Consider the following 27,830-nt stretch of genomic DNA (forward strand, 5'->3'; position numbering starts at 1 on the left):
AATTACTTTCCAATTTTGAATGTAAATGGAATAATAATTATTAAAACATATTTTAAAATCAAGTTAATGAAAGTAGGTTTGTTTTTTAGTGTTTTGTTAAACCAAAGAAGCAGCATAGTCATGTACAATTATACTTCATATTTAATATCTTGTTCTTGTTCATTTACTGAATGTTATGTAGGAATGTTTACTTAAAAGTTCAGTAAAATAATTTACTTTGGCATTGCCCTTGCAATGGTAATATATGAGAACCACATATTTGAAGTGTGTCTTAGTAAGGTAAGTTTTATTGATGAGTTGCTAGTTAGAATAAATCTCAAGTATTACGTAGACAGAAACTAAGCACCCAATTTTCTTTATTCTTGTGATCCTTAGGAGCCAGTGTTGTCCAGATTCTCACTATGGTAAGAGCTTCAGAAACACTGCTGACAGATATGAATGAATTAAAATTTTGAAAAATATAGAGCCAATTATCTGTCATGGCATATCCACACCCAGCCCAGCCTACAAGAGTTCCATTTGCTGTTCTTCAGATATAGAACAATCTCCTTTATCTCATCCTGTCCTTGGACAGTCACAGTTTTTCACCTTCATCTGTTGTCCGACTGACATGGTTCTTTCTTTAGCTGCAAACTATATTTCCAAAAGGCTGACCTTGAGAATCAGTTTGGCTCACTCTTTTCCTATAGAAGTGGAAATATTTAACCATGGGGGTTTGGAACTAGGTGATCTTTAAGGTCCTTTCTAAACCAGGCCATTCTATGATGATCCTGTCTGCAGAAGCATCCCCAGTGCTTGAAGGTGACAAATTTGGCAGAGCCAATAGATACCTCCATTACAAATCCATTGTTTGCATTGCTGTCTTGCTTTACCTAGGGAGTAGTACAATAATTGTAAACACAACATGAGCCATATATGTGTTTCCTTTCAAAATTTCATACAAATACTGCACACTTGCTGATGATCCTGAGGTAGTTTCCAGTATCTGGAGCTTTTACGTCAATGTAAATTACAAGAACCATTGGGCAGTTTGAAAGCAGACAAGAAGTGCTCAGAGGAACACTGAGATCAGGGATTTTCTAACCATTGGTTCATGTGATGTGCCAAAATGTTCTGTCTATCTTTTGGTTTCTGTGATTAACCATCCAACTTAGGAGCTAAGTTCAGGATAAGTTTTTGAATTAATGTTCTGAATTCTAGTGAGTCAAATTTTTTGTTCCTATTTTTGTATCTATTTCCCCAGGTGATTCAGATTCTAAATGTTTGGGTGCGTAGAGCATGTGAAATTGAGACCAATGCAGTTTCAATTGAAAGAATTTATGAATATGCAACAGTGGATAAAGAGGTGAGCATTCTTCCTGAATACTGAGCATTCATTTTGAATATTTCATTTCTGTGCATAGAAAATGACCAGTTAGATTGACTTTAATATTGGTGAGCGGTAATAGCAGGTAATTGTTAATAAATATTTTCTGGGGTTTGTGGGATTTTTATTTGAGAATAATATGTAGCTTCTTCATTACATTTGTAGTAGTTTTATAGCAGTTTTATTCCTATTTTGACCAGTAAGTTTTTTGTCATCCTTCGTAGCAGTGGATTTTGTAGTTAGACTAATGCAGGTGCAGCTCAGGTGAACTCTCTGTGCTGTGCAACCAAGAGGAGCATTTGAAAAAGGGAAGAGAGGAAGAGAGGCCTGTCTGACCCATAACTCTTACCTCATGTGTGGGGAGACATGTCTTTCTAATCACTTTTCCTTGGCTATTGTGCTTTTCTGAAAGTAGTGCCCATGTCAAACACAGAGGCATAAAAGCCCTTGGGAGCAGGACTCTTCTATTTCTTCATTCTCTTTTAGTCTTCTCCCAAGTTTATGTTTTAATTCCAGGAATCATGGATATTGTCTAAAAGACCACCAGTGGGCTGGCCTGATAGAGGAATTACAGAGTTGGTCAACTACAAGGCTCAGTATGGGAAAGATCTTGGTTTAGCCCTGAATGGAGTTTCTTTTCAGACACAGAGTAAAGAGAAGGTAATGTATGTAATAAGAAATAAATCAGAGGTATAAAATCCTGTTTCCCAACTTTCTACTTCAAAAATATTTCAGATAAGGAGACTCCAATACTAAATGCAACATCATGTTGAACAGGGAAGATGTTAAGTGGAGAATATAGTAAAGAAAAGACAAATGAGAAAAGGAAAAGTATTTTATAGAAATAAGTAGAAGTTCTTATCCCTGCAGGATACTGAAGTAATGTTTTATGAATTTGGCAGTTCTAAGGAAGAAGATCCAAATTTTAAGTTAAACCTCTTGTCCACTTTGCTGAATGTTTGTGCAGAGAAAGAGGGTGCCAGGTTAGTGCTGATCAACACTGGGCTTGGGATCAAGGAACACCAGGTGAGATCTAGTTTTAAGTCATTGGTTTGAGCTGGGGAGTGCTGGACAAAAGGGAGAGGAAAGGGAAAGGATTCCTTCTGAACCAGGCATGGGCTGTACAGCTGCTGGGAGAACTGGACTGGGAGCTGTGACACTGAATTCACTGTATCCTATAATTCCCTGTATCATTTTTCATTTAGAATGTGTAGCATGGAAAGTTACAGTTTCTATCATAAAACCTTCTGCTTCAGGTTGGAATTGTTGGAAGAACAGGAGCTGGCAAATCAACACTCACAAATTGCTTATTTAGAGTTCTGGAGGGGTGTGAAGGCAAAATAATTATTGATGGAATTGATATATCAACTATTGGACTCCATGACCTACATGGAAATCTTAACATTATTCCACAGGTGAGATGTGGTTGAGAGATAACTATTTTTTCTTTTTTGGCTAACACAAGACATTCAGTTTTTGGGAGAAATTATAACCTCAAAGTCCACAGGCTGCCGAGAGACAGAGGTATAACACTCCAGTGGAATTTTGGCAATGATATGGAAGAAGCTTCAAAACATGGAGACCATGAGTATGACATTAGGTTTTATAAGCTGTGTTTAGTTTAACAGTCTTACCTGGAATAGCTAGATTGGTGTTTTCAAGTCCCACCTGAGGGCTAAAATATTTTAAGATAGGTCCAACTATGTTTGAAGCCTCTAGGGAATAAAGTGATGTATACACAAATTATGTATTATGTATTTAAATCAATCTGCTATGATCTGTCACGTAGAGCTTGCTTCTTACTTTAGAAGAGGGCAGGAAACTCAAGATTAGGTCGCGTATCATTAGGATTGTCTTCATGCTGGTAAACTGATTTATGTTGAAATGATCTAGTATAAGGTAAAACCTAGGACACAAATTCAATGGTCACCTGAAGTCTTTTTGCACATTCCCTGAATGCCATTCATACAAACATTTTTGTGAATGGATGATGTTAACATCACTTGCAATAAATTTATCTGACATTTTTCAAAGGGAGGGTTTGTTTTTTTTCTAGCCTTTTTGGAGCTTTAACCTTGGTAATACTTCCTGTGAGTCTCTACCCACAGACCATGCATAGGAATGATGCTAATATTTAAACCAAAATAGCTTGGGTCTTTCCAAGAAAGAGATTATTAAAAGAAAACACCTATAGATTCCTGCAAATCCTTAGCTGCTTTTCCTTTGAGAACTATATTTGCTCAGGAGAATAGCAAATTCACCATTTATATAATTTCTAATTTTGATATAGCTTTTTGATATAACTATATTCTCAAAAATGAGAATCCATGACCAAATTTGATTATGCCACAGGTCTTCAGAACACAATTCATACATACTTGGTTGTAACATTTGTCTTGCTTTAAGCAGCTAAAACTCTGTAAATCTGCACAACATCTGACAGATGTGAATTACACAGTATTTTCTCAACTGCAGCTGCAAGTCTGGTTTACTGTGGATGGAGTATATTGGATCCACACCAGACAACTGAACTGAGAGAGGAACCCAATAGCGCAGTGAACTTACAGGCTGGGATCAGAATAGAACTGAAAGGTGAAAAAAAGGGACTCTGAAGCTTACCATCTCTAGGAGCATTAGTTCTGTCTATAAATCTCTGCAGGTATTCTCGTTGCTGAATATGTCATCTTTCCTATAGGAAATGAAGGATATTTAACTTAGAGTCATAGCCTCCTACATTTTCTTAACAGCACTCATGAATGTGGTAGCCAGTGCTTCACAAACCTAAGTACAGTAATAATTCATGTGTTGTGGCCGTTGCCAGGTGCTGGACAGGTCTTTAGTCAGCCACAGAACCAGAGCACAGAGAATGCACAAGAAATCTCTTGCTCTTTATATTTCACCTTAATGAAGAGCTGAGCTCACAGAGACCACACGTGATTTTTGTCCTCCCATTCACCAGCTTCAAACTGTTACAGTTTCCCTTGCAAAGCTCCATTTCCAAGATTATTTGTCTCAGTTCCTTCTGCTAATGTAAGGACAGGACTTATGACAGCCTGTTTTAGGATCATGTTGGAATTGTGCATTCACATTCTGGTGCTATTTAAGACCTCATCTTGTTTTCTGGGACACTGCAGTCAAATCTGGATCCACTTGGAAAACACTCTGATCTTGAACTGTGGGAGGTGCTGGGACTCTGTGACTTAAGCGATTTTGTCCAGTCACTGCCAAAGAAGCTCCTCCATGAGATTTCAGAAGGTGGTGAAAATCTCAGGTACATAATCAAAAAAGTGCTAATGGAGTTATTTTCGAGTACTTTAAAACTATGTGTTCCTTCCAGAGAATTTACTTCAGAAGGTATCAGCATAAAAATGACACTTCTCCTGTCGTTCTTAATAGAACTATTCTGGTAGTGCAAGTTTCTTTGAGGTGATCAACTGGTCACAGTGGTATAAATTCTGATGGCCTGTGCTGTATGGGAAGCCAAGGGAGTAGGCTATTTTCAGCTCAAGTATATAAGTAAGTGTAAAGAAGGGAGGCGTGGTGTTGCAATTCATGCAGCACCTCATTAGATTTGGGTAGAAAAGTGCTCATTTATTTAAATTTAAAAAATAAATCAATCCAGAAAAAAAAAAAAACCCAACCAAAAAAAAAAAGAAAACCCAACAAATTAAAAACCTACCAAAATGCAGAGAGCTTATTCTTTTGTTGTATTTGCTTAGGCAAAACAACTCAGTTTTAACTTGTAAAACATTAACCATAGTTATGCAGGGAGGGTGACACTTGAAATAAAAGAACTCTAAACTGAGGAGACAAATGTTGAAGCTTTTAGCAGCAAAGGGGCAGGTTTTAAATAGAGGGTACTGAATATCAACCTGGATTTTTTTGACAGACCATTTTCAGGAGGAGATTTCTAGAAGGCACACACTACAGCTAACATACAGAAGCATCCAGACTTTTACACTGAACATTATTAAAAAGTGGTTCAGCATTCAATCTGGCTCATTCAGAGTGCCCACTATAATGTGAATATAGAAACTGAAGACAAGGCTAGGTTTAAGATTCAAAGTTCAGCCATGGGTGTTGAGGAGTCCTACCTTAACTACTACTGATATGCTGAGCAAGAAGAAAGAAAATTCCAAGACAGGATGAACATATTTCAGTAGCCTTTGCAGAAGCATAAGGTGGTGTTAGGAAAGTAGTACAGACAGGCTCCATGGTAATCTCAGCTTTATCTTGTGCTCCCTTTCCTCCATGTGCCTGACTTGCCCTTCCCAAATGTATTTTTAACAGTGTTGAGCAGAGACAGCTGGTCTGTCCAGCCCGTGCTTTGCTACGAAAGACAAAAATCTGGTCCTGGAAGAGGTGACAGCTTCTGTTGACATGGTGTAGTGGTCAACATAGTGCTAACCTATGGCACATGGAAACAGATAACTTTGTGCAGTCCACCATCAAAAGATTTTCACAACTGCACAGTGTTAACTATAGCCCACAGGTTACACACAGTCATGGATTCAGAAAGGTAAGTAAGTTTTGATAAGCCATTTGAAAAATAAATCACTTCCTTGAAATGCATTCCCATAATCCAGAGATACCTGTAGTAGAACTGGAAAATGTGGCTGAAGAAGCTGATTTTTCTTCTGTAATCTTTTTGCTCTTGTATTGTAGAGTGCTTGTTCTGGATGCAGGAAGGATTCTAGAATATGATACACCACAGAATTTGTTACAACAAAAAGGTGCCTTTTCTGAAGTGGTTGCAGAGGCTGGGATAAGAAGATAAAGAACACTAATGAGTGAATTCTTAAGGAATGCTCAAGGGACCTCTGGCATTCCATATATAAAGGTGCAATATTTTATATTCCATATAAAACAACTAGCTTACTCAAGAGCTCCTCACAGCATTGCTGTTTACTATATCTACAATCTGTATATATTGATCAGGTTTCTTCCAAAAACTTCTTGATTTTATACAAATCACTTGTTTTTATCATATTGGCACTGGGACAACATAATGAAGCAGGGATTTTCATGGCATTTGTTAAAACTGTTGCATTAGTAAAGACTGATGGAAAAATAAATCTTGCTGTTCACATGCTGGTCTTAATTAACTTGAACTACATTGCTCTGACATTATGCTCAGTTAATAATTCTTACTATGATTACACATTCAGGGAAAACAAAACTGCTTGTTGTGTGGACACAGAGACAGATGTCACTTGGGGCTGATTTTTAGGATATACATATTCCCATGTATACTTAGGTAGTTCTTGAGGCAATAAATGTGCCCCATTTAGTTTTCCTTTTATGATTTCTGAAAACCACATCTTACATATCCACTTGAGCATTACAAAATCCCATTGTGAAAGAATCCCAAAAAATGCAGTCAGGTGGAGTTGCCTCTTTGCTACTAAATATTAATGTAAACCTCCAGACTAATTACAGCAGCAGGACAGGTTATGTACACTTACTTGAAGTGTCAGCTAAATGTATCTGCTTCTGTAGGCCACATAAATAGTAATTTCCATTTTTATTGCAGTTCCTGAAGCTCCTGAAATTTAATACTAACACAACCAATGTAATCAATCTTCTCTTAAGATAAGATCCCCATCAACTGCTAAAAAAACCCCAACAAACTGAATAAAGTTCCTGGCTACAGTCCTGTTACATTAGTTTAGCATTGACACCTGGTTTATATCAAGTACAATCTTAATTTCTTGCCCAGTAGAAAGTTTCGGGCACAGAGGCTAGGAGAGGTAGCCTTCAGTACCTCAGGGACCAGTCCCTTTTGCAAGGTCCAGAGAAAACTGTCTGAGGAGAGGCATCAGTGCATGGTAATTTTTACTTTATTTACTTTTATTTGTGAGGAGGAGGTTTTTCTGTGTTTACTTCCAGGCCAACATAATCTTTCAGCTTCAAGATACCTTCAGACTGCAGCAGGGAGAGCTGCAGACTGAACAATGCCAAAGTCTGAGAGGAAAGAAGGTGCTGGACTAGCAAAGCCAAATAGCCATTCCTTCTCTTTCAGCAAGCTGTACCCCTCACATTTGACTATAACTTCAGAAAAGGGGGTGCAGAGGAGGCAGGAGTAGCAGGAAATGCTCCTGCTGTGTTTCCATGCAGCAGCAGCTTACCAAAGCAATCCCCCTAACAGGCTTAGGGTGGGCAAGGAAAGGCACTTTTGCCTTAAGCACATCAGCCAGGGTCTGTAGCCTTTCCTCTCCTCACACCCCTGATGTTGGAGACTCAGTTTAGGAAACCAGGAAGGGCCACTTGGCTGCGTTCAGAACTGACTCAACCCACCAAACACCAGGGCACCAGCCAGCACAAAGCCACGTGGGAGCTCTGCAGCTCAGCACACACCTCACCCCCCTGACCTTCCTCCTCCTCCAAACAGGAATTCGATGAGCCTCCTTGGTATTTGGGGATCAGGTTCCAGTCTTGTCCTGTGGGACCACTCATAGGAAGAGTGGGACAGGCAGGGGACCAGAGCAGACCTGAAGAATGAGGCTCATAAGGGCCCAGGACTCCAGCGTTCCTTTTCACAAGGAATGAGCATGGAGCAGAACCCACTTATGCTCTGCTCCCACTTCATTCCCCACAGCATTAAAAAATCCCACGTGCACCACCCTCTCAGGAGCTGTTTCCCTCAGCCCTGCTTGTTGCCCTTGTTTTACATTTTCCTGGCAGTGTATCGCAGGAGAAACTGCAAAGAACTTGAGCAGGAACTCCCCCTTTCCCTCATAGGAAGAGACATTTCTGCTTTTTGCCAGCTTTGAAACATTTATGAAACACTGTAATTGTTCAGGCTCTCCAGACTTTACAACTCTCCAAGACAACACAGATCTAGAAACTCTCTCACAGCTGACACAACCTCATCTTCTACCCTTCAAAGGAATTTGAGGAAGACACAGAATTTCCTTGAGAAAGTGAAAGAAGACACATCCAAAGGATAGAAATTGCTTTTATTAAAAACATTCTAAAATGTTATTTATAAAATGCATTTCATCATCTGCACTGGGAAACAATTTAGGAACACACAATTGTTGAGGCCTCTTGATGCTTTCAGAATTTCAACTTGCTAAATAAGCCTTGGCTAGAGAAATTTGTTACAGACCTACCACCACAGGCAACCATAAGGATTATAGAGAAAGATTTCAGCCTTCAAATATCAACTTTTTTACAGAGAGACTTTTGGTAAGCAGCCCATGTGCATACCTGGAAATATCCACTTAGTGCAGTGGACTCGTCTTTAAAATCAATTGTTTGTGCCGAAATACAGTATTAAAAGTTACAAAATAAATAATTCAGAAAATTTAATAAATAAGGATGTATTGTGATATCCAATGTACACAGTAACTTCTCTGCTAAAAAATCCAACCTGTATAGAAATCTGAATAAATACCCTTTTGTGAATTTTTTTTTACAAGTAAAGAACCTGCCCTTCCCTTCCAGTTCCCAGATTAACAATGAAGCAGATTTAACTCCCCCAGCATGAAGGAGGATGTGAAAGAAAAAAGTACTTCATTTGTTTTCCTTGAGAGTTTTAACAGCTCCTACCTAACTTGCCCCAAAACTGCAAAAGCTTTTAGTCATTTAACTTCACTGTGATGTGGTTCTGTTTCTATCCAGGTCTGCTTGTTTTACACAGTGCATTGAAGACATGAAGACCAAAGTCCTACTGTAACTCCAGTGGATTTTGAGATGAACTTACAGCAGCGCAGAAGGAAAGGCCACAATGACTCTAAAGACATGGGCACAGATGTTGAACACACACACTTATATCTGCAAAGCAAAGGCCCCAACAGCGACTGAGGATTGTACTGGATATTGGCATTCATCCATGGTGTCACTAAAGAGGCACTTCTTTCACTGCAGGAGTTTTACCTACTGGAAGTTCCATACAGACTTAGCTGGGGTCACTTTCAACGAGGCACAAAGGAAAAAAATAATCCTCAAATAAAAAAATCACTTCGGTTTTCAACTCAGGGAAATTAAACAGATGTTAGCAGTACCTTGGGAATTGTCTGTCAAGTTAAACAATGCTGATGGAATGGCTGTGTGCAACTATGATTCAATTTAAGAGGTTTTTAATTGGATTACTTCAAAGATGCATTTAGACAATAGCTATGCAAACAGCTGAATCAGCACAACTGATTTATGGCACTGCCATAAATCAGGCCTACTGCCAGGAGAGTAATAAGCCTATTTTAATATAGTCATAGGTTAAAACAATAAATCTGAGCCCCACACTTCATCTTAGCAAGGTTAATACAAACAAAAGGATTCTGGAAAAGACAAGAAAAATCCTTAAAGCCACCTGTTACTAGAGCTTACCTGATAAAGACTGGGCTGATGGATGTTGAAACCAGTCTTAGCTGAATGACATGTTTTTTTTGTAGGAAGTTCCATGAAGGTAACAGAATTAACTGGTGTTTGATTATTGCTTAATCCCTCCAAAGAGAGAACTGTCACCAATTCAGGTTTTTTTCAGATCAGTGACTTTGTTATCCTCACACATTTTCAAGATACCTGGATAGCAACCTATTTGCCTAAAAGAGAGTCCTAGGAAGTGCCACCTCAAACCCTGAGTTACACACACTGCTTCTTTCCCAATAGGACAGCTACAACCTCTGTTCAGTTTAGAGTGGGGATGTGACAAAACTTAAATCACATAAGAGCTAAAAAGCACAAAGTAGTTGGGTCAATTTTCATTTACTGGGACTACAGGAACTACATTTCATCCAGGCCATCCCTTCTGTCCCACACTTTTTCCCTGAGGACAGTATGGCTTGGGGTACTTCAGGGAGAAGATGTCACTCACTTGTAAATGCACAATGATGAAATTCGTGTTGGTCAAATTCAAGGGAAGACAGGCAGGTGTGGCTTCAAGATACATAAAATCACCGCAGTTTTAAAATAAGGCAGGGGCAGGTATGAATATTTGGCAATACACCCTCGTTCTCTGTGGAGAACATCAGTGGTAAAACAGCAGCACCTGTGTTTAACCATCACAGCCAGGTCAGGAATGCAGCCCTTGGAGACCAAGTAACTGCATTGGCAAGAGCTACGTTTTCAATAAGGTTTCCTAAACATGGGACAATTTGCCACAGAGGCTCAGCAATGCCATTATGCTGTTATGAACAGCAGAAGAATCAACTGAGTGCCTCAGTCTCATTTAAGCTGCAAGATGCCTTTTGGAAAGGTGCTTAAATGCTCAAATGGCTCAATCTAATAAGTAAGTGTAAGCTGAACACTGCCAGTGCTCTGTGCGTTAACGCTGCTTCACAGTCCTTCCAAGTAAATACATTGGACCCAGGAATACCACAGTACCACATCATCTCAAACCTTTGGTCACACTCCCTTTATATTTTAAACACACACCACTCCAGGATTTGCTAATAAAATTTAGCAAGAAAATGTGGGTGTGTCATCACTGGCACTTTCATCATTTTCATCCAATATCCCATCTCCAAGTAAACACAGCACACTGCAGAACTCGTTTGTACCTTTAAAGTAACATCAAGCTTTAGCACAGGTAGGTGTCCAGTAACACCTAACTGCAACAGGTGAAAATTGAATAGAATGCAGCTAAGATTAGGTTCCATTGCCAGTCAGATAAGCATGGATCCTTTTGGAGAGCTGGAATGCAACTGGGAAGAGTTTCTTTTCAGTTAAAATTAGTCTTCTGTAAATGCTTGTTAGGGATTTCTACAGCACTGACTTGGAGAGGCCAGGACCCAGCAAGAATTCCTGCTTGGATGGCTACGCCCGTCACAACGGCCAGGTCGGGATCTACAGAGGTGTTGGGTTCCTTTCCAAAGAAGTCCCGAATAACTTTACGTATTTTGGGAATCCGTGTGGAGCCTCCGACTAACACAATCTCGTCCACTTCTGCTTTGTGCAGGTGGCCTTCCTGCAACACTTGTTCAATGGGCACAAGAATCTTCTCAAAAAGGTCCTCATTTAACATCTCAAACAGCTCCCGAGAGATTTCTGTTTCAAACACAACTTTGACAAAGTTGTCATCTACTCTGGAAGTGTCTCCAAGATTTTTCAGGTCTTTTGTGTTTTGTGGGACCTCGCCTTCTAGTGCACTGCTTGTTTTTACCTGGCTTTGTGCAAGTTCTTTTGTAAGCTTGTTTGCTGGCAGAGTCAAGAGCACCCTCAGTGTAACTGCCTCGTGGACAGTCAGGTTTAATTTAGCTGCTTCCACGGCCTGTCTGAGGCGGTGAATCTCCTCTTTTTGTGTTGGCAGAGAACCATACGTTTGACGGAGCTCATCATATAAATACACCATCAACCTCTGATTGAAATCCTGTCCTCCAAGTTTGTTGTTACCTGTAAGATGAGAATAGAAAGCATCAGACAGAGCACCTTCAAAGCCTCAGAAAGCAGCACACTGATTCTCTTTCACTGGGAGATGGTGCTCAAGGGCCAGAACAATCACAGAAGGACCACAAGCACATGAGCTCTCAGAGCTGTGACAAAAGACAAAATTGTCCACTGCACACATGCTGGATAATAATTTCCACTGTTTTGTTTCGACTGAAAACAGTAACTCAGTGGACCTCTGTCTAACTAAATCAGAGTGAAGCTGCTGAAGCTTTCTTGCTGTTCCACTCTAACTGTACTGAGCAGCAACAGCAGCTCACATCAGAAGTTGCTCTCTGAAGGCAACACAGGCAGCTGGCACTGCACTTCAGGGCTGTGTGCATGCAGGCCAGCTGAAACAAGGCTGTGTCTTCACTACACTCTGACCCAACATTGCTGCCAGAGTTCTGTGCCCAATGATGAATCATTCATACACCAATCACAAAACTTCTGGGTTAACACTCTGCCCATTCCCAAACCCTGCTCAACTGAACTGGCACCAAACATAAGGCAAGGATACACCAAAGCACTGGTCAGTGATTTGCCAAGTATTCCCAGTTTGGAAAAAGGTGACAGGAAGTTTTTTAACAACCCCACCCTGCCAAAAGTCCAGTGAAAGTAACTGTAATATGCACCAGCACTTTATTAGTGGGCACAGAAGTTAACAGCCGTGGATAAAATGAAACCACAACTTACCCCTCTGTGGTCTTAATTGCTGAAACCAGCCACAAACCTAATTTTGCATGAAAAGCAGCTGAGAATGCATTGGGGAAAACACTCTGTGATGTGGTTGGTATGTTTAAACAGCCCCTCCGATGGCAACTTCAGGCACCTTGCCTCCCACTCCTTGAGAAACAAAAGCGTCTTTCTCACCTGCCATGGCTCGTGTGATGAACATCCCTCCCATCTTGTTCAACAGAGACACATCCAAAGTTCCTCCACCCAAATCCACCACCAGAACATTAAACACATCAGCTTTGTGGAGTCCATAAGCCATAGCAGCAGCTGTGGGCTCATTGATTACTCGCAAAACGCTGAGCCCTATGAAGAGCAGAGACAACAAGCAACACTCAGGTACACTTCAGAAAACTGCAGTTCTTACATCAGAATGACATCTGCCATTACTTGTTGGGGTTTTTTAACCACACTCACCTTAAGTGTCAGATCTAAAGGAAGTAGTTTTCTAAGCAGTAATATCCAATGAACTCTTTTCCTTATTTAATCCTAAAATAGTACTGCTTCAACATCAAGGTGAAATCACGAACCATGATTTGCCTAAACACACTGCTTCCAGAGAAACCTTGCTAAGGAGATTTATTTCATGCATTCTATTTCTGTTTAAATTATTGTCCAAGGGTGTTCTATATAGTCTCCCTATTTGGAGATTATCAAAAAGACTATTTTCCCTGAAGTAAAGCTTACTTCTTCCAGCAATCTATGTCTGCATTAGCCAGCTGCACCTATTGGTACTCAGAAGTTCTCAGCTGTTCCTCACAATAAATCCATTCTAAGCTTCTCTGTCACTTATTCACTGTTTCTGTATCCTCCAAAAAGACCTTACTGTCAGTGAAATAGACCTGAAAGTCTCCAAGAAAAACTCTGGAATAGAGAGACATCACCTGCAAAGTTAGCTGCTTTAATGGTAGAATTCCGCTGCCTTTCATCAAACTCTGCTGGCACGGAGATGACTGCCTTGGAAATGGACATGCCAAGGTTGGCTTCTGCCATTTTCTTCAGTTTCAGCAGCAGCTTAGAGCCAATGCGCTCTGGAGTGATGTGAAAGGTTTCATTAGTTGTCACAGAAAATTCAGCTAATCCATTGTTGTTGACAATCTAGAAGGATAAAGCGACACAACCTCCAAGTGAGAAATCTTTTTCCTATGCTACCCCACCCTGCTCCCACCAAATGTTTTATTTGCATGCAGTCTCTTTATTCTGGAAAAGTTTAAATGTGCTTTTGCCGTTTCTGGATCATTCTTATTCCTTGATTAGGAGGATTATGCAAAACATGCCACTTACAGGGTCCAAGTATATCCAAACAAGTGACACCCACTGTGCCCCAGTAAAACACATCAAAAAAAAGTTAGGACCTAGAAACTGTGCAATCAACTTCCAACATCACATTCAAAGACAGAAGGGATGCTTTTTTAATCATCAGATTACCTTTCAGGTTTCTGAAAGGAAACAAACAGCTTGGTACTGGAACAGCTTCTCTTAACAATATTAAAAAATTAAAAGGACTTCAAAGATCACTTGCACTACCTGAAATTTTTTATTTTTTCAACCAATTCTGCACCATGCTCATATAATGCAGGTTATTTTTTTTTAAAGCAACTTCCGAGTTCTGCTGCTGGTCAAGTAAGTAGTAAAGTGCTGAAGGAAAAAACACACTGGAAACAGAGAAGATGTGGCTTTTAAACTTGTCTGGGTTTTGGTTTTTTTGGGGGGGGAAGGTCTGTTGATTTCTGTTTGTTTGTTTGTGTTTTTATTTTACAATTTCAGGGAGAAGTAAAGTTTCAGAAAAGCACAGTTAGCATTTCAAGTTGAAATTTATCCTTTCAGAGAAGGCACTAGAAGGTTACCCAGAAACACATTTCTGAGTAGGAAAACACAGGGTCCTCTGGAAAATCATAATCAGCTCTCATGCAGAGGTACACAACTTCCACAACCATTTCCTTCCTCTCTCTGGATACCTCTTATGGTTTTCAGGCATATCAGATTGAGCCAAATGACTCAAGGTCTGACAAGCCAATCACCCCCACAAATTTCAAGTGTCATAGAATTGGGTTGGAGAGGACCAGGGTCATGTCGTTCAACATCCCCTGCCATGGGCAGGGACACCTTCTACTAGACCAGGTTGCTCAGAGCCCCATCCAGCCTGGCCTTGAACACTTCCAGTGATGTAGCATCCGCAGCTTCCCTGGGAAACCTGTTCCAGTGCCTCACCACCCTCACAGTAAAGAACTTTCTTCCTCATCTCTAAACTAAATCTACTCTCTGTAGGTTTGAAGCCATTGCCCCTTGTTCTGCCACTATATGCCCTTGTAAATAGTCTCTCTCCATCTTTCTTGTGGGATCCCTTCAGGTGTTGGCCACAATTAGGTCACCCCGAAGCCTTCTCTTTTCCAGGCTGAACAATCCCAGTTCTCTCAGCCTTTCCTCATGGCAGAGCTGCTCCAGCCCTCTGATCACCTTGGTGCCTCCTCTGGGCTGGCTCCAGCAGGTCCCTGTCCTTCCTGTGCTGGGACCCCAGAGCTGGATGCAGCACTGCAGGTGGGGTCTCAGCAGAGCGGGGCAGAGGGGCAGAATCCCCTCCCTGCCCTGCTGCCCACGGGGCTTTGGGTGCAGCCCAGCACACGGGGGGTTCTGGGCTCCCAGAGCACACGGCCGGGGCATGTCCAGCCTCTCACCCACCAGCACCCCCAAGTCCTTCTCCCAGGGCTGCTCTGGATCTGTTCATGCCCAGCCCAGGTTGTGTCCTGCACCTTACTGCTTGGAGGGAACTGAAGGGGGTGGCTGCTTACCTTAAAGGGATACCTGCTGCTTTCACTTTTCAGTTCTTCTGAAGTGAAAATTTTCCCAATGAATCTCTTGGCATCATATATGGTGTTCTGAGGATTGGCATCAGCCAGTTCCAGGCCTTCATAGCCCACATGCACCCCTGTGTCTGTGAAGGAGACGACACTGGGGATGCTGTTGTGCCCGTTCTCATCCGCGATGACCTTCACGTCCCCGGTGCCAGGCAGGAAGACGCCGACGGAGCAGTAGGTGGTGCCGAGGTCGATCCCAATCACTCTGGGGGTGGGCATGGGCAGATACTGCTGTGCCAGGTAGCTGGCTAAGAGCAGGGCCAGCACAGCAGAGCCTGGAACACAGAGTTGGGAACAGCAGAGTTAGAGGATGCACTCTGCAAGCCTACAAGTCAACACAAGTGACACTGTGTGACACCCTGCACCTTTATTTCACACTCCGGAGCCTGCTTAGCTACCTAATTAGTTTTTAATTTCTTTCTCAATAGAGAGTGGCTAGAATTCAAGAATCTTAGGCATTAAATATTAAACTGATTAAGAAAAAAAACCCCAAGAGATGGCAAAGCTAAAAGTATCACCACACTGTAATAATTCTATTTCTCTCTGCATGTTACTGCAATAACACAGCCTAATTAGTACTTGTGGGGGAGCTCCCTATGAATGACCCTGAAAGGACATCGAGTTAATGGGGCTGCACAAAATCGCAGTGAAACAACAAACTCCCAATTCCAACACCTCCAGCTTCGCCAGAAGTCTAAAAATAAGGGGAGACAAACCCATGCTAATTCATTCTGTTTCAGCCATAGCTCCCAAAAAAGCATCTCCCCACACCTCTGAATCTTTTCCATACTTTGAAATCAAAGGGTAGACCAGTTTAAGTGCAGAAGAGTTCATTGTTTGATTGATTTTGTTTTAATTTTACTTATAATCAACATCCAGCATCAAGTAGTGCGTCAGATGATTAACAAAAAAAAGCATCAACAAACAAAATCTCAACAAGAAATGTAAATAGCTTAAATTTCAAAGAGTGGGTGACCTCTTTTTTTCCCAGCAGGGAAGGGTGGGTCAGAAAGCCCTGGCTTGCTCTGGACTGCAAATCTTCCCAGACATTTCTGAGCAATGTGCCACTGCGCACTTTGGCTTTCACAGAATCCCACAACGGGTTAGGTTGCAAAGGACCACAGCGGGTCATCAGGTCCAATCCCCCTGCTCAAGCAGGGCCATCCCAGAGCACATGGTACAGGATTGCATCCAGACACTTCTGGAATATCTCCAGTGAGGGCCTCCACACCCTCTCTGGGTGATCTGTTCCAGTGCTCGGTCACTGCACAGTGAATTTCTTCCTCATGTTCAGGTGGAACTTCCTGGGTATCAGTTTCTGCCCAGGGCCTCTTGTGCCATTGTTGGGCACCACTGAGCAGAACCTGGTCCATGCTCTGACCCCTCCCTGCAGACACTGACAGACATGGATGGGGTCCCATCTCAGTCATCTCTTCTCAAGGCTGAACAGCCCCAGCCCCCTCAGCCTTTCCTCATAAAAGGTCCAGTCCCTTCATCATCTTTTTTGCCCTCCGCTGGACTCGCTCCAGGAGTTCCATATCACTCCTCTACAGAGGAGCCCAGAATTGGACACAGCGGAACACACCGAGCACGGGAAGCCCGTGCCACCCTGGAAAGCCAATCCGGGGCGACACCGGCGGCAGAAAGACGCGAGAGCGGAAGCAAAATCCCCCACAACCCCCAGACCCCCCAGCCCAGCCGCGCCCCCGCCTCACCCAGCACAGCCATCTGCCCCGCCATGTCTGCCCGTGGCTCCTGCTGCTGACGGCTCTTTCCGGGCCGCGCGGGGCACGCTGGGAACGGTAGTACGCATGTCCCGCCCGCCCCGCTTACGTCAGCTGCTGCTGGGGGCAATAAAACCACAACTCCCGAAGCGCATCGCGGCGCGGCCGGTTCCGGCGGGTATCAGCCAATGGGCTGGGAGGCGCGTTACCTGTTAGCAGGGGAGGCGGTGTGTGCCCTCTCAGGGTCGCATGCGCGGGCCCGGGCGGGGCGGGGCGGTCGCGGTGGCTGCTGGGAGCGGTAGTCCCGGGCCGCGGCGCCATGGAGCCCTGCGGCCTCCCGCCGGAGTGAGGCGTCAGAGACCGCGGCTGTGGCAATGCCGGAACAGTATATCTTCCTTTATCCCCCTCGGTTTTCAGCTAGAAAGTACCACCGAGTTCCCTCTTCTGCAAGGGTTTCGAGAGAGCCTGCCCGCGGTGTCTTTTACACGGACAAGAGCCAGGTTCGGGAAGGAGACACTGTTTTTCTTGCACAGGGTGCAAGCTTTCCACAAATCAAGCACACCGATTCTCACAACTTTACACTAAATATGAATTTCAGCAAACAAAGACATCACAGTTCACTGGATACAAGTTACGTAGTTCTCTTTATTAGTCAGAATACTACCTTCTCTTGGTTAAATGATTCTGTCGCGCTGCGTGCTAATTATCCACACGTTCAGTCTTTTCCCCTTTGGAGTCATTGGGATTTTTGAGTCGGTGGCCCGTGAGCCTGAGGTGACAGTCCCGCAGCCAGACATGAAGTGCCACCAATCCCTTACATTATGGAGGGCACGGGGAGCTGTGGCACCAGCCGGATGACAGGGCACGCAGCAGGTGACCAGGGACAGCCAGGGGACACAGCGGGAGCCAAGAGACAGCCAGGAGACAGCGACACTGCAGGCAACAGAGCAGGAGGCAAGAGAGGACAAGAAACAACAGGAAGACCCCAGACTCTGCAGTGAAAGCCCAGGTGGTCCTTTGTTCTGGGCCCCTCCTCTGAGGCTGTGGTAAGGCTGGACCCTGTTGCATAACCCCCTTCTCATGCTCTGTTACTCTCTGGGCAAATTGTTAACTACTTCTGACTCTTGGAATGTCAGCATTACTCTCTTACCCCGTATCAGGAGAGAGCACTAAGGTCTCCTGTGCTGAAGGTACACTTTCCCCTTTAAAAATATTTGACCTCCTCTCTCTGGAGCTCTCTGATGCATTTTTGCAACCTTCTGGTGTTCTTTCAGTGCAATGGTTTTACAGTGACACAGCCACAGCAGCTTTTACCTCTTTATGCCAATGGTGAAGGGAGATTTTCTTCTTGCCCAACCTGGCATTTAGACAAGTAAGGAGAATGCAGGTGAAATCTGCCCCTTATATACATCCTGGAGGGGCAGAATTGGTAATCACTCCAAGAAATGCAGTGTGAAGTACACTTCTCATCAGTTGTCCTTCTCCTCTGCTCTGCTCTCCTCTCATAAGGAGTAATGGACTTTCAGGTTCTTGCAGCACAGGTTTCTGTTTCAAGCAGAAATTAGTTGTGAGAATACAGTGTTTCCTTAATATAGTTTAAGTTAGAAGCTTTTTAATAGAAAATATTCATAGCTGGGAGCAAATAGCATAGTGAAAGAAAAGTTAGACTAAGTCCTATTGCAGTTACCATCTCCAGCATCTCTGTTTCTCCTAAGCGATGGAAAGACACGTAACCCAAAAGTAATTCCCAGGAGCTTATTTCTTAAAAGCTGCTTTTATATGCAAAGAAAGTGGCACCACTTTAACTTAATAGTAAAAAATGTATTCATGCTTCACTTATGGTTAACATATAGTGATGTGCTTCATTCTCAGAATGAGAAGGTAGGAACTCTTTGGAAAGTGAAGAGAAGGTTAAACCATTCATCCTCCTTAATGACTCATGATCTGACTGTTTTCTAATTACTTAGGTAACTTAATTTATTTTTTAAATTCCTTTTGGATACTTTAATCATGCTTCTTGAAGTCATTGTAATTGTGCTCATTCTTAAGTGGGGGGAAACTCATAATCATTGTTTACAGTATTTCTTTGTCCCTGTAACTCATGAGCAGGCACTTTATGTTTTATGCCACTGTCAGTAGATGGTGAGCAGAAAAAAAGGTCTAGTACAAATCGGGTGTGAAATCAAACTGGATTTTGCTCATGATTTGGATGTTTAATAGCAGTCTTTTTTAATACATAGGGACCATCTGAAATATGATGCTGCAGAGTGAAGATATGTAGGGATGTATTTTAAAAAATACTGACACAAACGCCTCATTTCAGAGATTTCTTCCTTTCCTGAAGTGTAGGCCAGGCTTTGGTTTTTGTCCTTGAGGTTAAACCTCTGAAAGCCTTTGGGATAACTTGGTACCATACCTTCTGAAGGACAGAACTCAAATGCCCTTTCCTCTGTAATTTCCGTTCTATTTCTCCTAAGCAAAGCTGCTTAATGAATTCAGTGTGTCAGTCAAGGCCTCCCCACCTGACTGAGTCCCTGGAGGCCTTGCTTTTCTCTGCAGGATTACACAGCACAGGCCACCTGCCTGGGAGTCAAATCAAGGGGAGCATCTCAGCAGGCTTTCTGCCCTGCAGCAAAGCTTCTGCCAGAAGCTTCTGCAGAAGCCTCTGATTCCCCTGTAGCTGTTTCAGGCTGCTGCAGAATTTGAAGGCTCAGTCCACCACACATACTGTGTAGTCCCTTGAAGGCAACGTGTGCAGAGTCCAGAAGTGCCTAATTCTTTCCCTCCACATCTTCTCCATGACCTATTAGGACCTGCTCATGGATACTCCTGGACTCTGCACAGAGATGCCAGACTTGTCTTGCATCTGTGAAATAGGCAGAACTAATCCTAGTGATCTTTCCCTTGTGTTTTTGGGCTTTCCCACAGTGTCTTTTGTATCAGCTTTTTTTACCTACTCTTGTTTGTGAGAGAGAGACCTGTCTCCATTTTCCTCCATTATCTGAGGGAGTGCTACACTCAGGAATGGGTTGTTCAGGAGCAAAAGGGAACATTCAGTGTTTCTGGAGAAAACGGCTTGATTTTGCCCAGCATAATTCAATATTCATTGGGCAGTAGAGGGAGAGGCTTATTTGACTGGGAGAGAGAGCTGTGGGTAGCCACTGCCCCACATACTGCCTCATGGGGAAAGCATAAATGTGGTTAGGGGCAGACACTGGAAGGCTGGTCTTTGTTTTCCTGGAATGCTGTGCTTCTGCCACTTCCCTGTAACAGCAGGCAAGGCACGTACGCCACGGTGAGCACCCTCACCTGAGGGTGGGCAGTGCAAGTTCAGACCTCTACAACTCCTCTGCAAAAGCTCTGATAAAGCTTCCCTGGATGCCCCTGAGTGAGGGGGCGTGAGGTGCTGCCGTGCCACAGGCTGCTAGCCCTGACCAGCCTCTGCTGGCTGCTTGCCTTGGATACCTGGGCTGGGCCACATCAAGTGGCCCTTGGCCACCACACACCGGGGCTTTGACACCCACCTGCCTCTGGCATGAGTGTAAAGGGGGTGTGCAGCCAACTCCCTCCGAGGGGCTGGGCAAATGCTTGTTTATCCTTCTTAGAGCATCTGTTCGCTCTGGTAGTAAGCTGTTTATAACATTTCAAATGCTTTTTGGGGATTAATTTCCTTCAAGGGGCTGTTCTTTTCCCCTGGTGCTTTGATAGGTGGAGGTAAACATGTTTTTGTCTGCAAGTAGCTTGAGGGAGAGAGTTGTCTTACAATGTAAGAGCAGAGGCTGGTTTTAAAATAGTCTCCCATCAGATGTGAACTGGTGTCTGCAGGAAGAATCCTGCTACACTGGGGAGTATCGCTCAAACCCTACACCTGTGATGTGCTAAACGCAGTTCAAGCATTCGGGGTGTGTGGAATCAAATACAGCTTGTTTTCATTTGCAGGATGCTTTGCATCAGCTGTATCCTTGCATTTGGAGAAAAGGGAATTGAGTTGCAAAGCATCCTCTTTTCTGCTGTTGTACAAAACAAGGTTTCCTCTTTCTAGGATTTACTCGGTGAGTGCTTTCTGCATTGTCTCAGTCATTTTAAAGCCAGTTCTAAAACTGAAACACAGGGTGCTGGGATACGGTCAAAGCACAGTGCCATCCCATCAACCCAGGATGATCAAACTATGTTTTCCTACTATGAACAAGGAAAGGAGAGAGGGATTGAGATCCACTTTATAGGTAGAGAGTAGAATCAGTGTCTCTCTGAGAAGAGAGGTGATTGATGCTAGGAATCCAGGAGATGCTAGAATCTGAAATCCTATTCTCAGTTTTTAACTTAGGAAACAGTGCCTTAGTGCGAGCATGTTCTCCAACTGCAGAGATCACTGATAGTTCCTTTCCCTAATTAAAACATTGATCTTCTCCTGCTGTATATGCTTGGGGAAGGGAAGGATTTCACCAGTGCCCAGCCTTCCTCTGACAGTTCAATGTCAGGCAGCTGGATAGAGGAGCATAGCCTTCAATTTAGATGCAAAAGTTTCCATTAAAATTCCAGCACACAGCCTAAAGATTTCTGGCTCCTTGAGTGGCTGACTGGCCATGGCTGGGAGGGATGTGCTGAATTCTCCACTAGCCACAAACTCACTCCCCAGCCAGAGGCAGCAGGAGCAGTGCAGGGCTGCTCCCAGGATCCACAGCTCCGAAGAGCTGAACCACGAGGTGTGGAAGGAGTGCAGGGAGCTCCCAGCAGATGTCTCTGCCATGCAACATTCCTTCCCCAGATCATTTTTGGTTTCTGACAGACACCTGCAGATTCATATAAAGCATATTAACCTTTAGCAGTAGTTATCCAAAGTCTTGTAAAGGAGTAAGTCATGAAAATGGTGCCACATTTTTCATTATGGTTTGTTTAATTGGTTTAACATACCCATTTCACCAAACCCTCTTGAAATAATTTTGAGGTTAACAATGAAATTACTACTTCCCCTTTCATGAATACAGTTGCAATGATACCGGTATAATGTAACCCAGTAGATGTCTAGGAAAAACAATCTGGAAGAGAAAAGAATTTTCACAGATTTTTTTCTCTGTTCCACTTCTCGATTTGAATTTCAGTTGGTCTGCATGATGATACAGCTTTCTGTGGTGTGAAAAATAATCATAAAAGCCAGAGACATTTTATTGAAGAGGCAAAGCAGTTTGGCACTTACTGGTCTGGTAACTGAGAGTTTCTCTTCCTGCTCGACCATGGTGAAGTGGGTCGGTGTTGCAAGGCTGAAAGGCAGCTGTGAGATTGGTTGAACTCTACCCAGCCACAGCAGTCTGGAGTAGTGGGCCTGAATTGTGGCTTGGTGTCTGGAAAACATCATCCACCTTCTGCTCAGCTTGGGTGTCCTGTGTGGGAGCAGGGAGAGTGGTACTGCACGGGGTGACAGGAAAAGTGATTGCTCATACCAGTGTTTGCAGGACCTTGCTGTGTGAAAGGCTGCAGAGCTCAAGGATGAGATCACTGGGAGTCTCATCATCTGCACCAATCATCATGGTGATAATGATAATGAACAAGAGTCCCAGCAGTCTCCCAGGAGGCCACTTTACCTCATTCATGTTGTTGCTGTGTATATGAAATCCATACAGATGTCAGTCAGGCTTGTCAGTTTGGTCTATTGTAAATGACAACAAAAGGATAAACACAAGAATGCACTCAAATATAGCTCAAATATGAACAGCGAGCTCCCCAGGCAAAGGAGAAGTTTTGCAATATGTGTGGATAGAGAAAAGTCTTGCTTTTCCTTTTTTTTGTAGAGTATTGAGGCTGAAGCATCAGAATATCTGGTTTACATTTGTTCTTTTCCTGGAGAACAGTACCTCAGTGTGTTGGTACACTGGATAAGAACTTTTGGGCCTTTACTATGAATCTTTTGACTGGCACAGATGACCTGTTTCAGTCATCACTTAGAATTAGTGTTATGGTACTCCAGGAGCAACTATGTGCTGCCTATTTCCCTAGAAGACCTAGTTCTCTGGCCCATATTGTTTCCAATCTAGGAAGAAATAACAGGTGAGAGCATGTATTCCCCTTTACACTGTGAAGCAAAGGAACACTGAAGGTCAGTGACTCAAGAATAGATAACAAGCCTAGAGGGCCAATACAGTTTGAAAAAAAGATGTCTCAAACACTGTTCCAGAGAACTCCCAACATCAGCCTTCTTCCATTATTTTTAGGAATCTGTATTAAGCAGTATCACCAAAGATGTGATGGGAGAGAAGTGTCCTCATTTATAATTGCTCATTGGGCAAGGTGATAGGGGCATTTCCTAATGATCTTTATAGTACACATCTGTCCTGCAGGAACCAGAGTTGTCATTATTGTGTAAATGCCCATCATACTTCAGTTTAGTGGATTCATGGTTCAAATACAACTGAGATGTGAGCAAGCTCATCCAGCATTATACAAACTCAGTTTGGCGTCATTCTTGGGTGCCATATGTGAAACCAGTAGCACTTGACAGCATAGCCCACCATGCTTCCTTCATACTCCAGACCGTGTGAAATAGGGAAAGAAATGTTGAGAACACAGAAGAAAACTGTGTCATCAGCCTAAGTCAAGGTCCTTGGTGTTGCTTTGTACCTTCCCAGAACCTCTGGTCAATTGGCAACCACTTCGCATTAGTTTTTCCCTGTGCCAAGGCTTGCAACCTACCTGGAGGGCTCGTAAACCTCTTTCTGACAGTATTGATGGAATCATTCCGACATTACTCAGATTACTCCTACAAGACAAGCGAAGATGTCAGCCCCACCATGTCTTCTTTTTTCAGCATCACTCCCCCGTGCACTGGCGTGTGAGTAGCAAGTGTCTGTTTAGCCTGGAGAGAAGTTTGTTGGAAGCAGATACTGTAAAGTTAGAGCCATTCCAGAAGAAGTGTGCACAGCTAGGGAAAACGATCCATCCACAGAAGCAGAGATTAGCCTTTCTGTGCAATCACAATAAAATGAAAGTCCCATGCCAGTTTTCTCTCTCTTTCTTGAATGATTGCACTGTGTGTAGGTCTGCTGGACTGTATCAACACCTTCATTTAGCCCATAATTCATTGCCATGCTTTGGCTTGGTCCTGCTGCTCAGATATGCAAGTGCTTGAAAAATCAGCTACTGCTTATGCACGCCCAAGCACAGGCGCAGACTTTACAAGATATGCAAAATCTGTGTGCCAGCATATTTGTGGGCACTGAGCCCTTAAGCTTCAGAATATTTTTACCAAATACAAAATACTGATAAAAATGCAACAGTATGTTTGTGTCGTGGCTCTATGAAACATTTCTGACTGTGTGCAAACAGTCTCATTGGGCTGGACGGCTTTTTTTTATTTCTTCTGTTTGCAGTACACAGCACATGGAGGGCTCTGTGGCTGTCATCTTGCTGAGGTGCTCCCACAGCACCCACAGCTGCAATGAAACAGAGTGAGGGAGGGATTTCACAAGCTCAGATAGAGGTAGTAGAAGTATATCAATTTCTGCTGAATTGTTGGGACAGAGAATACATCTCCTCACATGGTCTGGAGAAGCCCCAAATATTTCCCATCTCAGTATAATGCTCTTCTCTTGTCAGTCAGTCCCAAAGTGAGCAGAGCTGACAGATGTCGATTCTTTCAGATTTTCCCTTTCCTAAGGACCCTGACAGCTTCAGCTGCTGAACCACAAACTAACTACTTTTTTTTCTCCTTACCTGTTTACTGTTACTGTAGCTGTCCTCTCTCTCACAAGGAGATGTAGATTCAGTTCACATCATGCAACATCAATACTTTACCCTCACTTTGCTGAAAAGGATCCAAGGAACAATACAACAAACTACCTGTCCTTTTCTGTCTGCTGTTTATTGCAGTCACCATCATCTGTGCTTTCATTTCAGAAGCAGTTAAGGTATGACAGAACCACTGTAGGATAGACACAGATATATTGTGCTGTGCCAGTCAAAAAAGTACCGTTAAAAATCCTGCAATATGCATATCAGCAAAATAAATACAAATGGAAAAGAAAGGCGTTGCAATTTCAGTAGTGATGAATAACTCAAATTGCAAGATCTGTCTGCATCCTTGTTGCTATTACATTCATTTAAAGCAAAACAATAGTTGTTTATCATGCTCTGTATGGCCACAGTTACTAATACATAGCTTTTTGAAGTTGGATTACACATTCTGGCTCAAAATACAGCATATCTGGATAGTTCCAAAGTGTATGGGATTGGGAGAAAAATAGTTAAAACTCTTTGGTTATTTGATTTTGCACAGTGGATCTCCCATAAAATAACACTGAGTTGTTTGTTATCTGCAGTCACTGAGGGTTAATAATTCATTGCCATTTTGTTTCTTCTTTCTGATTTCTGTGTGTGGGTAAGAATTCTGTGGATAAGCCTCTTTCTGTGTGACTTTTACATATTTTAGTTTTGAATTCTGTGACCCTAAAATCTGAGCAGGACAAGCAAAGACTTTTTTTTTTTTTTTTTTTAATTAGACAAAAAGCTCAACTAGCTGAAACCTTTCCCCAGTTCTCAGAACTCCTCTTTACTTTTTTTTTTACTGCAAATTGATATATTTTAGTTCAAATATGTGATAAACAGGAGCAGAGCTCTTCCTGTAAAAGGCAGTCCTAAGAAAAATGCAGTTTAGTTTGCAGCCTGCGATAATGAGATAATTCATGGAGGGCCTGTCAGGAAAAGCAGCTTGCCATCTCTATGCCATTTGTAAACAATGTGTATTATATTTCTTTTTTTCCTCCACTTTTACAGAAATAGGAAGCTTTCTCTATCTTACACTGAGGGATGGCAATAGAAATGGGGGGAAAAAAAGCACTTTTCTTTTTAAACACAAACATTTTAATCGACTTGAGGGAAGTGATTTCTGTTGGATAATGGATTCACCTCTCTGCTCCTCCTGCTGCTGATCCCCATCCAGCTGGGTGCTTTGTAGCCTCCCTTGCACTGATGTTGTGTGGCAGCACTGGTGTGTGGCACCACTGGCTTTTCCAGCTGGTGGAGCATCAGCAGAGCCCTACACACGAACACAGTGACTCACGTTCCTGCCCCTCTGGGGGGAGTCCAGTAATGCTGTCTGGTAGCAGAGTCTTCAGGCCTCCTTTTCAGCAGTTAACCCCAAAGTCCATTGCAAACCCATCTGTGCAACAATATTTGGTGCTAAAAAACCTGAGAAAGACAGGACTGGGGAGAAAACTTTTCCTGATAGAAGAAAAAGCCTGCATTTGTTGGGTAGTGCTTTAAACCAGCCAAACTGTCTGGTTCAACCTGCTTTCTCTGCTGTTACGCCTTTTCCACATCTATTTTCCAGCTCTTATTTTTTTAATATAGAATAAATGTTCTGTCTGTAATTACATTTAAGTTATTCTATGAGATTATAACATTCTGCTTTTCTATCTGAGAGGGGTCTGTTCCATCTGAATTGCAAAATGGATATAGGATTGCAGTTGTTAGAGAAGGAAAAGCCGTATTAGACTGGAGTCCATCATCCTGTAAGGGTATGATATAACACTGTGACAGAGGCCATATCAGATATTAAATTGCTATAATACAGAAGTGTTTTACACTTTCTTAAATTATAATGAGAAAGAGCAGCCCAGGAGTGGATTTTTTATCAGTGCAAGACCTGGGTTTCCCTAAGAGCAAGAGGTAATGCAGAGACTATTAGAAGAAACAGTCTGCCAGGTTGGTTCATGTTATTAAACCTTCTCCAGCCTCAGCCCTGCACATTTGGGACCGTAAGGTCGTGAGTGACCTGTTCTTGTTCTTCCAAGCAGAAGGGCCTGGTTCTGTTCTTGGGTCTTGAAATAAAATATGTGAAAGCCCAGTGGGTCTTAGCCTGTTGTTTTGGAGCAAAGCAGTTCCCAGCTCTGCACTTCGCAGAGGCAGGAGAGGGCTCTGTGCCATGGTAGATCCACTCTGTTCCCAGGAAGCTGCGTGCCCTCACAGGAGGCACTGGGCAGCTGGAAGTGGTGGGTTTGTACCTTAGCACCTGAAGGCAGCTCTCATGTTTTGCTGGAAGGATGAGAAATCCCATGGCTCGTTTGCACAGCAAGAGATAAAAACCTTTTGGCATCCTGGCTGGTCCCAAAATTCAGTGGCTCAATTCTGCTTAATTTCTCCTGCATTTCAATTGATGCAGCTGTAACTGGTACCTTGTTTCACCCAGACTGAAGTGGGCTTTGAAACAGCAGTCACCTCTATCCCCCCAAATGCCAAGTAAAACAGCATTTTAACACTTCTTCTTAACTGGTTCTGCACATTAATGCAGTTGTGGAAACTGTCACTGTACAAATATCCTCTTTCATAACCATTTTCTGTAGATTTGTTTTCAGCAGAGTGTGAAACTATGGAATAGAAATGCTTTTGTAGTTTTTTGCTTGTGGAGCTATTATTGAGAGGCAAGGAGTATCTTTAGTGCAGTGCTTTAAACTCTCACAACAGGTTTTTTTTTCTCTCAAAACACTTGTAACAAAAATGCATTGCACCAGGTGCCCTGGTTTCATTTCTGCATGCTCTCTTCTCAGAGGTCTCACATAACTCAGAAATGGAAAGTCAAGCTACACAGCGTGCATTTGCTGCTGATGGGCATATACACAGGGGCAGACTAATAAAAATACTGTATTTTTTCTCAATACAGTGTACATTTCCAGTGCTGAGTAAATACTGAACGCAATGGCTGAAAGATCCTGTTACTAAGGCAACCAACTCCCATGTTATCCTTAAATATATATACATAGTCCGTCTGCTACTTGAAAAGAAAAATTCTTGTCA

The 27,830-nt window shown here is 42.8% G+C and overlaps 1 protein-coding gene, 1 long non-coding RNA gene and 1 pseudogene across 2 annotated transcripts in view; 2 read left to right on the top strand and 1 right to left on the bottom strand.

The window, feature by feature from the left end:
* The window catches only part of LOC125322139, a 30,202-nt pseudogene extending 20,784 nt beyond the window's left edge, over positions 1–9,418 (top strand).
* Positions 8,307–17,105, bottom strand: HSPA13 (heat shock protein family A (Hsp70) member 13). The gene is made up of 5 exons (XM_048293751.1): positions 17,040–17,105; positions 15,259–15,599; positions 13,354–13,567; positions 12,608–12,775; positions 8,307–11,701 (listed from the first exon to the last, which is right to left on the bottom strand). Exons 1-5 carry the CDS (start codon positions 17,062–17,064, stop codon positions 11,031–11,033), a joined length of 1,419 nt encoding a protein of 472 aa, XP_048149708.1. The 5' UTR covers positions 17,065–17,105; the 3' UTR covers positions 8,307–11,030.
* A 605-nt stretch (positions 17,106–17,710) lies between these two features.
* Positions 17,711–27,830, top strand: part of LOC125321333 — a 30,902-nt gene continuing 20,782 nt past the window's right edge. Inside the window, exon 1 of the long non-coding RNA XR_007201513.1 lies at positions 17,711–18,094. This is a non-coding gene — a long non-coding RNA (uncharacterized LOC125321333). The remainder of the gene's footprint in view (positions 18,095–27,830) is intronic.

This window comes from Corvus hawaiiensis, chromosome 2, assembly GCF_020740725.1.
Source record: "Corvus hawaiiensis isolate bCorHaw1 chromosome 2, bCorHaw1.pri.cur, whole genome shotgun sequence".
Taxonomy (NCBI): Eukaryota; Metazoa; Chordata; class Aves; order Passeriformes; family Corvidae; genus Corvus; species Corvus hawaiiensis.

What these genes read in the sequence shown, in the direction of transcription:
- HSPA13 (XM_048293751.1), bottom strand. Translation starts at nt 17,064, where the DNA reads ATGGCGGGGCAGATGGCTGTGCTGG. An exon ending in GGGGCAGATGGCTGTGCTGG is followed by an intron (nt 15,600 to 17,039) that starts GTGAGGCGGGGG and finishes TCTGTGTTCCAG; the next exon opens with GCTCTGCTGTGCTGGCCCTG. An exon ending in CATCACACGAGCCATGGCAG is followed by an intron (nt 11,702 to 12,607) that starts GTGAGAAAGACG and finishes CTCATCTTACAG; the next exon opens with GTAACAACAAACTTGGAGGA.